At 39.5% G+C, this 14,663-nt stretch overlaps 1 protein-coding gene across 1 annotated transcript in view; it reads left to right on the forward strand.

The window, feature by feature from the left end:
- The window catches only part of KIAA0586 (KIAA0586 ortholog), a 4,394,667-nt gene that overhangs the window by 617,630 nt on the left and 3,762,374 nt on the right, over window positions 1–14,663 (forward strand). The window contains exon 6 of the mRNA XM_044074450.1: window positions 8,447–8,575. Within this exon, the coding sequence (XP_043930385.1) occupies window positions 8,447–8,575 (129 nt within the window). The remainder of the gene's footprint in view (window positions 1–8,446; window positions 8,576–14,663) is intronic.

Genomic DNA, 14,663 nt, shown 5'->3' on the forward strand with positions numbered 1-14,663 from the left:
TGATTTCAACTACCCTACCATTAACTGGGAAAACTACTTGGGTACCAACATCTTTTCCCAACTGTTCTTGGAATTCATAAATTCCAACGCCCTGGATCAACTAATCCATTGTCCCACCAGGGGCTCCAATATCCTAGACCTGGTCATTACCAACATGGGAGATGCTCCACACCAGTGGTCACCCCCTCTTTGGTCAGATCTGACCATAAGCAAATCACCTTTGACATCCACATCCCACCCCCACCTCCCAGTAAGGAAACCTCCTTAAAAAACTTCTCCAAAGCCAACTTCATGCTACTGAAGTCAGAAGCGTCAAACTTCATGACACCCATGCAGATGGGATCTGAAAGTTCGACTGCTAAATCCTACACTAAGGCGCACTGTATGAGCACATCCACTCGTGCATGAATCATGCCATCCCAAATAGAACCAAGATGCTCTCCTCCAAAAAAAGGAAGCCAATCTGGTCATCCCCTGCCATAAACAAACTGTATAACGAAGGAAGAAACTGTTGCAGAAAAGGGGAAAATCCCAGGATGTAAACAACTCCCTCACCAGCCTCAGTAAGAAGCTGAGATCCCTCGTAAAAATCCTCAAAAGCTAGTTACGAAAATAAAATTGCCAAAGATTCCAAAGACAACCATAAGGCATTCTATAGTTATGTCAAGAATCTAAATGGCAATGCTCAGACCTACTCTGAGCTACAACAGAATGGCATTAATTATACTGATCCCAAGGATATTGCCAATATCCTGGCAGATCGATTTAGTGCCAGCTTCACCCCCCCTCTCACCCCCTAAAGGGCCCATCTCAGTACCAAAAGATTGCCAAATTCCAGTAATCACGGCCACACAGGTAGAAACCGCACTCTCCAAAGCTAAGAATACAGCATCCATGGGACCAGATGACATCTCGGGCTGTGCACTACATGAACTACAAAATGAACTGGCACCTCACCTAAGTGTCATGGTTAATCATAGCCTCACCTCAAGCTTCGTGCCCACTGAGTGGCGACAGCTGTAGTTATCCCACTCCACAAGGGGGGATCCACCTTGGATCCTGGGAACTACCATCCCATCAGTCTGACGAGCTTGATCTGCAAGGGCATGGAACGCATTATCATGGAACTTATAAACAAAGACATTGGCAACCTTCAAACACTGGACTCCACCCAGTTTGGGTTTGTGAAGAGTCGATCTTGTCTCCTGAACCTGATTGACTTCTTCGAATCAGTCTCCAGAGCTGTGGACAAGGGTAAGGTGGTCCACACAGCCTATCTGGACCTCGCCAAGACCTTCGACACCATCCCTCACTCTGGAATCATAGATAAACTTACTAAGCTGGGCATAAATCCCTACGTCACTCGATGGGTTGCCAACTGGCTTACTGACTGAACCCAGACTGTAAAAGTCGCCGACTCCAAATCCAGCTCCAGACAAGTGATAAGTGGAGTGCCTCAGGGTTCATTCCTGGGACCACTCTTGTTTGGCAGCTACTTCTCTGAATTACAGGCCAACACTAAGGGACTCTGGCTAACAAAGATCGCAGATGACTGCAAACTGGGATCCATTATTGAATCCCCAAATTATGTGAATATTCTAGAAAAGGGCCTTACAGAAACAGATGCCTGGTGCCAGAGCCATGGGCTCAAGCTTAACCCCAAGAAATGTATAGTTATCCCCTTTGGAAAAAAAACATTACCACATAGGTGGCAGTAACACTAAACATCGAAAGTGTGATGAGAGACTTAAGCACATAGGTGAACAGTGGTCTCACCTTCGATAACCACATCGCCACAACAGTCAGGAAATCTTATGTGGCACACCTCATCACTAAAGGCTTTTCATCCAGAAAAAAGGAGTCCCACTGTACTCATCCCTCATTAGACCCATTATAGAGTATAACGCCCCGTTTGGTATGTACCTCACAAGACATCTTCAACAGCTGGAAAGGCCGCAAAAATACCTCACTAAAAGAATCACAGGCCTGAAGCAGATGCCATATGCTGACCGTCTAAAAAACTCCAGCTATACTCTGTGGCATATCGTCTACTCAGAGGTGATCTCTGCTTAACATACAAGGCCATGTCAAATCCTGATCTGTTGCACATGCTCCACTTAAAGAAATCCCAATCCCTAAGAGCCACACGCTCCAGGGAACTAAACCTTGTCATCACAATGAGCAAAACATGCTGGAGGGATAGGTTCCTGACCCAGAGACTCCCCATACTCTGGAATAGACTTACCCATACATGTCAAGCAGAGCGCCTCCTTGGCCCTCTTCAAAAGGAACCTTGATGATTGGATGGGAGATAGGAAATTCACCCCAGGGATCATGTCAGTCGCCCTGTTAGACAGGGGTCCAGGGAAGTAAATATTGTGGGAAGAAATATCCAGTGAATTATTATGGCTAGGCTTGTATAGGCCCTAGGGCCGATAGCCTAGTACCAACCTTTGAACCTAAATGTAATGATTTAATAAAGATATTTAAATGGAAAAAAATTAATGGAGCATGTTGGAATTTTTTTGAGTGCATTCTCCCCTGCAGCTCCTACTATCTTTGAATTTTTTAATGAAGTAGTAGTGAATCCGTAGTTGGAAACAATAGGAAGTGAGAAGCTCCCCAGATCGATACACGCACACACATCTCATAGGTTCATAGATTCATAGGTAGGTACTAGGCTATCAGCCCTAAGGCCTGTACAAGCCTAGCCAAAAACGGTACCCTGGCTTTTGCCACCCAAGAAAATTATTTTCCCTTGCCCCTGTTGAGCAGAGACACAGAGGTGATCCCCGGGGTGAATTTCCTATTTCCCATTCAATCATCAAGATTTTTTTGAAGAGTGCTAATGAGGTTTTTTTGATATAGCTAGGCAGTTTGTTCCAGAGTATGGTAAGTCTGTGGGACAGGAATCTATCCCTCCAGCATGTTCTTTTTATTGTGGTGACAAGGTTTAGGTCCTTAGAGCGGGTAGCTCAGAGGGATTGGGATTTCTTTAAGTGGAGCATGTCCAACAGCTCCGGGTTCGACATAGCTTTGTATGTTAGGCAGAGATTGCCTCTGAGTAGGTGATATGCGATGGAGTAAGGCTGGAGTTTTTTGAGACGGTCTGCGTAGGGCATCTGTTTGAGGCCAGTAATGCTCTTTGTGAGGTATTTCTGTGGCCTTTCCAGTTGTAGATGTCTTGTGAGGTACATACCAAAAGGGGCATAGTACTCTATAATGGGTCTAATGAGTGAGGAGTAGAGGAGAACAATGACCTCTTTTTTCCTGGATGAGAAACCTTTTGTGATGAGGTGTGCCATGTAGAAGGATTTCCTGACTACTGTGGCAATGTGATTATCAAAGGAGAGACTACTGTCCACCTGTTTCCCAAGGTCTCTTATCACACTTTCGGTGTTAAGTAGACTGTCACCTATGTGGTAGCTCATGGGTACAGAGTTTTTACCAAAGAGGGTGACAATGCACTTTTTGGCATTGAGCTTGAGGCCATGGCTTTGACACCAAGCATCTGTCTCAGTGAGGCCCACAGGCCTGTCCACAATGTTGGGAGTTTCAATTATGGCTCCTAGTTTGCAGTCATCTGCGAACTTCGTTAGCCAAAGACCTTCTGTCTTAGCCTGTACTTCAGAAAAGTAGATACCAAACAGGAGAGGGCCCAAGACTAATCCCTATGGTACTCCACTTGTCACTGGTCTGAAGTCGGATTTGGAGTCTGCTACTTTCACAATGTGGGTTCTGTCAGTGAGCCAGTTGGCAACCCATCTTGTGACATAGGGATTTTTACCTAGTTTAGTGAGATTATCTATAATTCCAGAGTGGGAGATGGTGTCAAAAACCTTGGCGAGATGTAGATAGGCTGTGTGAACCACCTTACCTTTGTCTACAGCTTTGGTAACTGCTTCAAAGAAGTCTACCAGGTTTAGGAGACATGATCTGCCTTTCACAAACCCGAACTGGGTGGGGTCCAGTGTTTGGAGATTACCAATGTCATTGTTTATAAGTTCCATGATGGTACGTTCCATGCCCTTGCAGACCAGGCTCGTTAGGCTAATGAGGCAGTAGTTCCCGGAGACCGTGGTGGCTCTCCCTTTGTGGAGTGGGATAACCGTTGCTGTGTGCTATTCAGTGGGCACAAAGCCTGCGGTGAAGCTATGATTGAACACGGTGCTTAGGTGGGGTGCCAGTTCATTCTGTAGTTCATGTAGAACGCAGCCTGGGATGTTGTCAGGTCCAATGGATGCTGTGTTCTTGGCTTTGGAGAGTGTGTTTTTTACCTGTGCAGCCGTGATTACAGGAACGTTGCATTCTTCTGGTATAGAGATGGGCCCTTTAGGGGGTGGGAGTGGCGTAAAGTTAGCACTGAGCCTATCTGCCAGAATGTTGGCAATATCAGTTGGTTCTGTATATTTAGTGCCATTGTGCTGTCACTCACAGCAGTTCTGAGTATTGCCATTGAAATTCTTGACATAGCTATGTAATGCTTTGTGGTTGTCTTTAGAATCAGTGGTGATTTTTTATAACTAGCTTTGGAGGATTTTATGAGGGGTCTCAGCCTCTTACTGAGGCTGACCAGGGAGTTCTTCCAGTCATGGGAGTTTACTCTTTTTTGCAACAGTTTCTTTCTTTTGTTGTAGAGTTTGTTTATGGCAGGGGACCACCAGATAGGCCTCCTTTTTTTGGAGGATAGCATCTTGGTTCTGTTAGGGATAGTATGATCTATGCAGCCGTGTAAGTGCTTATAAAGTGCATTTGTGTAAGATTCAGCCATCGTACCTCTATTGTCCGTCTGCATGGGTGTTGTGAAGTTTGCCACTTCTGTCTTAAGAAACATGAAGTTGGCTTTGGAGAAATTTTTTTACTGTGGTTTCCCTAATGGAGGTGTGGGCGAGATATGGATATCCAGGCTGATTAGCTTGTGGTCAGATCTGACCAACGAGGAACTGACCTTTGGTGTGGAACACCGGTCGCCCATGTTGTTAATGACCAGGCCTAGGATATTGCTGCCCCTGGTGGGAGTGTGGATAATTTGATCCAAGGCGTTGGAATTTATGAATTCCAGAAAAGGTTGAGCAAAAGAGTTGGTACATAAGTAGTTTTCCCAGTTAATGTTGGGGTAGTTGAAATTGCCCATTATTAGGGTGTTGGGTTGTGCAGAAATATTTTCCAGTGTATCAAGAAATGAGGAGTGGGAATCCTGGGGCATGGTGGGGGATCTGTAGCAAGTTATAATTTGGATTGTGGTCTTGCCCAGAGTTAGTTGCACTTGGATAATCTCGGATGCATTATGCTGAGCAGCTAGCCTGGAGGTGTGGATATCCTTAATGAATATGGACATGCCTCCACCTTCAGTGTTTCAGTCCAGGTTAGGTGGCTGAAAGGTGTGGTATGAATTATAGCCTGGTAATGCAGGGGTGCTCTCTGGAGCCTTGAACCAGGTCTCGGTCACTGCACAGATGTCGATGTTCTCCATTTTAAGGAGTGCCTCGAGTGAATGCATTTTGAGGTTTAGACATCTAGCATTGAGTAGCATTACCTTCATATTTTGCTTGCTTGTACCTGTTATGGTGGTGAATTTGTGATTTGAACCTTGCCTAAAAAAGGCACTATAGCGGTGGCAAGAGCCTTAGCCAGTGTCCGGAATCCCAAGGGCGACAGGTGCAGGCCATCTCTGGCACAGCATCGTGGTCTGTCGGTCATGTCATCCCAGGCAGACAGATACTGAATCCCCTTAGAATGACACCAGAAGCTTAGCCAATTGTTGAAGTCAATCATTTTGTCCTTGTACTGTGGTATCATTCTGGGAGATGACAGGATGCTATTCAGGACTAGGGTCCTACCTGCCTGGGCTACAAGATCGGAGAGCTCCTCCATGTCTCTTTTCATGTAGTCCAGGGAGGTACGTCTCTGGTCATTCACACTAACATGGACAATGGCAGAGTCATATTTGTACTTGTTGTGGAGTGACCTGAGTGTGTGTGTTATGTGGCGGATCCTGGCACCCGACAGGCAGCTGACAGTAACTTTCTCCTTGTTTAGCCTGGTGAGTGGAGCATCAGTATGCCTGACTATAGAGTCACCTATGACTAGAGTGTTGGGTACGTTGTTATGCCTTATGGGCTGTGGTTGAGTGGCACACTGAGATTGTGGGCTATGTGTCATTTGGGTTGTGTTGAGGGGGTGGAGGTTGCATGCGTTACTGCTTTGGAGGTCTCTGCTGCTTGAGCAGATTTTTATTGAGATCCTCCGCGAATGTAGGTGTGTGTTTTGTGTTGCTATGTGTGTGTTTTGGTGGTGTAGGTTTTGAGGGACTATGTGATGAGTGTGGTGTGGTGCAAGTGTTTACCTTCGCCTCTTGACTGTCTAGTCCAGTCTTCGGTGAAGAGAGCTTTGCTTCCAGTTTGGCTATATAAGTGTATCTCTCACAGGTTGTAGTGTTGGGTGGTAGGAGGAGAGGGTTGTCTGTGTACATGAAGCAATTGCTGCATTGCCTCAAGATGCCCAGATTCATCAGGTAGACAGGAGAAAACACCGGGAGCTGACCCTTAGACATGCCTGGATAGGTACTTGTTTATTAAGTACTAAAAACTATTTTCCTCTAGACAAGTGAGGAAAGTTGAGTGCTGTAGTAATTTGTAGCTTATTTAGTGCTTAGAATGAGTTCTGAACAAGTGCTGAGCTCAAAGAAACAGATTTGAGTGCTAAAACTAAAAAAAACTGGCTAGTTCTAAGGGAAAATTTGAAGAGCAGACTTTATGGCGCCAGGAATAGTTTAACCCTAGCTAAGTGGCGATGGATAAAGTGTATGTATATATATATATATATATATATATATATATATCTATATATATATATAGATATATAAAATAACCATAGCAAATGAGCAAACTGATTTAAACAAATTAACCAATAAAAAGCTAAAACCTGCACCCCGTTCCAACAGTCTTCGATCAGACAAGTTCTAACTGCACACTCGTGCCACTAGGGTGTAGGGGAACCTTCTCCAAAAAAAGATGGTCTGGATTAGTGCTCAAGTTATACAAACAAAGCTAGATTCAGCAGGTCTGAATTTAGTCTATGCTACAGCAAACAAGGCATACCTATTTCAGAAAGAAACAGTTCAAATAAACAGGCACAATATGCCTTTAACCAGAAACTCCCAGCTGAGAAGGGCAGAATCTACCCTCTCCTCCCACAAGAGTGCAGACCACAACTTCTTAATGTAAAATAACTGTCCTAAAGCCCAAGTGCTTAAACCAGAACTAATACATTCTTAGAATAACAGACACTAAGCCTTCAATCAGCAACTCCCAACTTTGAAAATCTCATCCAGATAATAAATTAAACCATTTATGAGTGTCAGGTAAAATCTAATCAGCTGGTCCTTGATGAAGAACAGAGTAGCCTGAATTCTGTCTCAGGTTCTGACTTACACATTTTTTTTGGAAAATTATTCACTGGATTGAGTAACATTTTTGCTTGCAGTTTTCCTGAAACTATGTGCCCATCTTGTAGAATATGTTCTTTACTTCTCTTATTGCTCTTCTGAAAGGTTCTGTTCTTGCTCTATGTTGATTACTTCATCTTTAGCTCTATGTTGATTACTTCAAGAAAGTTTGGGTTACATCTCCCTTTGTTCCCTTTCTGAAAGATACATATGCTACATTCCTTAAGTCGTCTTTATATGAATTATGTTGTAGTTAATGTACAATTTGTTTTCTCTAGCCTGAATTGCCTTCATTCTTTGTACAGCTTTATGAAGAGTAGGGATCCAGAACTGCGCACCGTATATTACACATTTTATTTGCTATATGTCAGAGGGGCAATTATTTATTCAGTTCCTTTTATTTGTACATTTACTTGTGTAGCCTTGGTTTTCCTCTTTTACGTTATTTGCTCATTGTGCAGTGAATCTAATCCTCTATAATTCACTCCCCCAGCCTGTTAAATGTTTATAGTTATTCCTGTCTTGTATATCAACCATATCTGAAAAGCCATTATAGGTTATCTGTGCTTGCATAAGATTTGCAACAGCTGAGACTACTAGCCAAATGAAATTATGTAGCTGCAGTGCTCCATTGCATGAGGTGGCCAGGGCAGAGTTAATAAATCAGATGTGTTGAGGTGAAGTTCACAGTTATTGCAGCAATATTCACATTTGCTGTATCAGACACTGACAAGAGCCAAAAAAGCAAATATTGTCAGATGTTGGTTGTTTATTTAAACATTGTAAATACTTTATGTAACGAATTAACTTAAATGTCTGCATATGTTCATTGTGTTTTCTCATGTAGAACATTGTTTAATTTAGAGAAATCCCTTTTGAATCTCAATGATGATCTAAACCATATAATATAATGATCTTGTTCTTAAAATATTTTCATTTATTAGATCTACATTTTTATCAATTCTATTTTTCCTTTGCTTTCATTTTGCTATTGTAAAGTATATGGAGGTCAACTTCAAAAAACTAAACCTAGCTTGGAAAAATCACCACTGGAGACACCAGCTCCACGCAAATTTGCACCTGTGCCAATGTCCAAAGAAAATGGATCAGCTCCATTAGTTAATTTAGGTAAGTTTTAATGTTGATGTCATCTAGTCATAATTTAGCTGTTTATATATATATATGTTTTTGTTTTATTCTCATTTGGGTAAATGCTGTCTGTATATAATAAAATGGGTTCAATGAAGGTGAATTGTATTCTGTAGAAAAAACATATCTGCATAAATGTTCTTGATTTGAAGGTTATTTGGCAACTCATAGGTTTCTTTTCAAGTGTTGGGATAGGGATATAACATTTTTCTACAGAATTTCTTATTTTGTATTTAGAAAGATGCATTAAAATGGTTTTCTGACACTTGTACATCATGGCATTTTGTAGGTTTGGCGGTGTGATGTTTTTCTGTCCTTGACATTTATTTTTATTCTTATTCTGGCCATTTTTTAATAAAAAGCATTTTAGTAAACCACAATCCAAATAAGTGTGGTGATTATTGTTGGTAGGATTATCTACCCTTGAGATGGATCCGAGCTGGCAAACTTCTCCTGTGCTGTAGCTCCCCATCTAAGAAAAAACTATGAAATCTCACATACCTCTCTGATCTCTTTTGATCCTATAGCACTCCTTTTCTTTGATAAAGAGATAAGTTGTTTTTGATATTTGTGAAAATAATAAAGAAAAAAAAAACGAGGAATTTGGCAAACTTAACTCAAAAAACACAGCCAAAGCCAACTGGTAACCTGGAAGAACCACAATCAAATTTAAGTGCAATAACCTTTAATATGCTTTTCGTCTCAAGAACTTCTTCAGGAAAAAAAGCATTTAAACACAATCATTTCTCCTAATTGTACTTCTCCCATCCAATAAAAATTTATAATCAATTAAACAACTATTTAACAACCTTAACGTTTTTACCATTTAAAAAGACATCTGTATGAAAATATATATCTTTGAACACACAATTATGAAAACAAAATTTAAAAACACGTTTTTTATACATTAACTTGTAACCTTCTGTCAGTTTTTTATTATTTTTATTAGTTGTGCTGGTTAAGAAAACCAATGGCTTCTAGTGTCGGAGAGGAACTACTAGATCTCACCATACATCCTATTTTGGAGAGCCAGAAGGTTGGTGTATCTATTTTATCCAACTTGGAAACAGTGCTTCACAATTTACAGCGGTCACTATGTTTGCTGGCTAATCATGTGAAAGATTTACAAAAGAATGCCTTGGACAAAGCTGTTTTACCATCCGCTATGGATAATACAACAAAAACATCTAGTGAAGCTGCCATGGACACTGGTTCTCATTCATTAAATGGTGAGAATTTATTTAAAGACACTGACTCTCTTTTACTGGCAAACTATAATCATTTCAAAGATAAAACACTTGCTGTTATTATACTTGCTGAGAGGCAAGAATTAAAAAATAAAATTAATGAACGAGAGACTGCTTAAAAAATGAGAGCCTTAACAATGGAAAATTTATATTTCGAGCAGTGTATTTCTATAATTATTGTACCTGCAGGTTTAAGATTCTTTAAGTTTCCAAATGGCATATAAAAACAAGATCCACTGTATCATGAGCTAATGGAATTTGTCAGTCAAGATGGGTTGAAATTTTTAAAACATTTGATTAAGAATAACAATAAGAATCATTGGACCTAGCTTCATTCAGGCCAATTTCAATACTAAACCCTGATTACAAAGTTCATGTCTATAATGGCTAAAAGAATGACAAAAGCAATGCCAAAATTGATAGATATGAATCAATGTGGCTTTGTGAAGGGGAGGCAAACATTTGACAACATTAACAGAACACTGACGATCCAGAGGGAAGCAGAATATAAGAAAATACAGTTGTTATTGGTGGGTCTTGTTGCCTAGAAACCATTTGACAGAGTACGCTGGGACATTATGAGCAGTGCAATGGAAACATTTGCATTTCCTGAAACAAAACTATAAGGTTGATTAAGAGTATATATGAATGATTGGAGACGAAAATTAAAGTGGGTGGGGGTGTGGTGGTTTCTGATAATTTGAGAAGAGGAAGCAGGCAGGGATGTCCTCATTCCCCTTTTTTATTTGCATTATATTTAGAACCATTGGCAAAGAAAATAAGGGACTCAGAAATTCAGGGATATAATTGGTATGGTAGTGAAGAAAAGCTGGCTGTGTTTGCAGATGTTATTATTTTATACCTGATAAAACCAGAAAGAGACATGTCAGTGCTGTGGAACATTTTGAGACCATTTCAAACCTTTTCGGATTACAAAGTTAATGAAGCTAAACAAAGGCGGTAAATTGTGTACCCACACATGGATTGGCGCAGCAATATCCATATTTATGGAGACATGATAAAATGAAATATTTAGGAGTATGGATTAAAATGATTCTGGTGTAGCAGCTAAGGATATGTGGGAAGAGAATAAACAAAAGATAATACAAAAACTGAAAAAATGGAAACTTTGTTATATGGATATGGATAGTAAGATGCAAATAGTCAAATGTTTTTAGTCCCTTTAGTCTTATACATAGGTCAAGCATATTTTTATCAACCACAGAAGAAGTTGTGGATAGCAATTAATAAAGAGCTTAAGGACTTTTTCTGGGAGGGGAAGACAGCAAGAGTTAAGCGGGATAAGCGGATTCTTCCAGTAGAACAGCGCAGATTGGGATTACCCAATTTGAAGGGGTATTTCAGAGCTACACAGTTAAGACTCCTATACATAGCACAAGCAGAAAACTATAATTCAAAGTGGAAAGGAATGAAGTTGAAACAGAGGGAAACTCAAGAAACAAGGAGAGACCAGGATTTTGGATCCAGGCATGCGCAGTATTATATCCTTAAATTAGCAGAAAGTATTCTAAAAACTCTAAGCCAACATGGGAACGGAGAAATGAGATTTTGCCAGTAGGGATGATTGGAATTAGGGATATTGACATTAGGCAAGGGGGGGTGGAATTTATTGGAGAAAACTGGCAAAGGAACCAAGGTATTGGGATCAAATAACTAGAGAGGGAAATATAGAATGGAAAGATGCCAAGGATTTATTTGAACTGCAGGTTAGAGTTTGCCTTCCTTATCAAGGATTGATAACAGTATAGGCAAAGAGAAAGAAGTAGGGGGGTCCTAAACAAAAGACCAGCACTGGTATAGTTTTTAGTGGAATCTAGAACAGAAGTTGCTATTAAAAAGGAATAATTAGTACAGCATATAAAATATTGCATGATAACTATAAGAATCAGTCAGAGAAGGTGAGGTTAGAAAGGACTGGGAAGAGAAACTGGATAAGCAATTCACAAAGAAACAGTTGGAGGATATATGTATGTCTCCCAAATATGCTCAAAATCTAGAAGATTTAAGATTTTCGTTGGATATGTTTACATAGATATTTTTATACCCCAAGTTCACTCTAGTGAATTTTTCGTCAGCTAGATAGCAAATATTGGAAGTGTAACAGGAAAGAAAGAGGTAATTGGGAACATATTTTCTGGGAGTGCAGTGAGTTGGTGGACTTTTAGAATATCCTGTGGGATGCACTGTGGGAGATGCTGGGTGGCCAGATTGGTGTGACGAGGGAGATGATTTTTGTGAGCTATGTTACAGAATCAGAATTGCCTAGACATGGTAAGTCCTTGCTGTCTCTAATTATGGTTGCTGCCAAAAAAAACAATTAGAGACTAGAAACCAAAATCTAAACCAACTGTATTAGAAGTAGTGAATATAGTAACAGAGATAAAATGTATGGAATTGAGATCTTTAGAAAAAGGTAGGAGCAAACTATACAGGAAAAATGTGAGTTGTGGGAACAATACATACAGGGGAGGAATGAGGTTTAAAAGAAGGCAGGACATAAATGAGCTATGTAATGTTTGACTGAAAATGATTGGGTAGATTATAAGGGATGTATAATGTTTGCAGCTGGGAGTGTCATTATGGTTTTATGATGTAAAATGCTTGCAACTAGGATTGTGTCTGTGTGGTTTGTTTTCACTTATACAAATGTATGATTGCTTATGTCATAAGTGAAGGTTTTGAAAGTGCCAATGAAATAATTTTTAAGAGATAGTACCATTTCCACCAATTTTATTGAAAGGTACTCCGAAAGAACAGCAGGGTATTGTTAACTATAAACATAAAGAAGGCACACCCATTTGTAATTTAGACATGTAAGTAGATAATTTTGATATTGGAACCATAATTACGAATAATTGGCTTACATTATATGGGAATCAAGATTTATATGAAACAGTAGGAGAAAAAACTTTTTTGTTTGTTTATAAAAGAACTGCTTGTTTAAAAATCTTATTGAAAAAATACATTGATAAGATTAGAAAGCAGACCGAAACAAAATGTATGTTTAGATGTGTAATGTCTGCAGATATATTCATCAAAGTCCCTTTGTCGCTTTGTTACATCTTGCTAAAATTATATATGCAGAGAGAAGATATACGTGTATTTCAAAGGGGGTAGTTTATATTTGCACCTGGTCAGGATGCTATGCCTTTTATATAGGTATGGACCTGTAAGTCATTATATAAAAGGATAACAGAGCATTTATATGCTATAAAATCGAAGGACTTGAACAGTGCACTATGGCTGATAAATTTCAAGGACTAAATGAGACAGAGAACATAAAATGTCATTTAAAAGGCAAAAGGTTTAAAGTTAATGTATAAAAAAAAACTTTTAAATTATGTTTTTATAGTTGTCTGTACATGGATTTATTTTTTCATATAGATGTCTTTTTAAATAGTAAAAACTTTTTAAGCTTGTTAAATAGTTAATTGATTGTGAATTTTTATTGGATGGTAGAAGTAAAAATAGGGGAAATGATTGTGTTTAAATGTTTTTTTCTGAAGAAATTCTGGAGACGAAAAGTGAATTAAAGGTTGCTACACTTAAATTTGAGTATGGTTCTTTTAGGTTACCAGTTTGATTTTGGCTGTTTTTACTTTTTTTTTTTTTTTTTTTTTTTTTTTGATATTTGCCTTACTTTATTTCCCTGTCTGTACCACTGTTATCTTCTGCAGATCCCCTTTTCCTGTTACTTGTATATTTGGAAACATGATAGTCTTTCCTTTATAGCTTCTGCCACCTAAGCCTCCTAACTTTTCACCCAAAAGGACATTTTTAATCTCCTGTCCATTAACTCTGCTTATTTTTAATTGGTCTGTGTTCTGTTTTTTCCTCCCCAGACCTTGAAATATATTCATATTTTTATTACCTAGTCAGTGACCTACCTAATCTTATATAAAACAAAAACAAAAAAAAAACACTTTTATTGCTATCCTATCTAACGTTTTCTTTTTTTTCCCTACTAAATTGTTGTTGGTAGCAAATTTTGCCTCTTTTTCTCTAACAAATATATGTATACATACAAAATGGAAAGGTCTTTGGGATTTAAAAAATGCACCAAGTGCGGGCAGAAAATCCCACTGCAGGTACCACGCCAACATCAGTGAGTTTTTTTCCTGGGACCGGAGCACTTGGACACTCAGTGCAACATCTGCCAGTCCTTCAGTCCCTAATCAAAAAAAGGCACAGGCATATATTGAAAGTCTTTTTCCTGCCATCACAGGAGAGTCAGCTAGCAACTCTTCCTCTCAGCCTTCTAAGGGTGCTAAGAAGTTATTACCTTAACTTTCAAAAATAAAACCAAAGAATTGATAAGGAAAGAAGAAGAAGAGAAAGAGGCCACTGGACATGCTTTAGTCTTCTTCTCTGCACTTAAAGATTTCTTGACCCTCATGTGACTCAAGTCTGAGTTTCTAGTAAACCAAAAGTAACAAACGTACTGAAAGAGGGTCCAAATGGATATTTTTGTTAAGCAAAGTATTAAGCGCTTTCGTCCCACATCAAACAGGGACTTCATCAGAATACAAAAGCACGCACATACCCAACTTCACTTAAATACACCACCTAGTTAATCAATCAAGCATACTATAATTAAAATAATTAAATTAATGTAATATTACAATAATTACAAACATACTCTGTGCCTAACTATGCTGCGGTGGTATGGTGGTAGCGTTGTTACCTCACAGCAAGAGGTTCTCCCGTTCGATTCTCGGCTTGGCTTGGGAGTGCCTTCTGTGTGGAGTCTGCATGTCCTCCCCGCGGTTGGGTAGCATTTGAAAGACATGCGTGCGTAA

This window comes from Protopterus annectens, chromosome 6.part0 (genome assembly GCF_019279795.1).
Source record: "Protopterus annectens isolate FY-2018-M chromosome 6.part0, PAN1.0, whole genome shotgun sequence".
Taxonomy (NCBI): Eukaryota; Metazoa; Chordata; order Ceratodontiformes; family Protopteridae; genus Protopterus; species Protopterus annectens.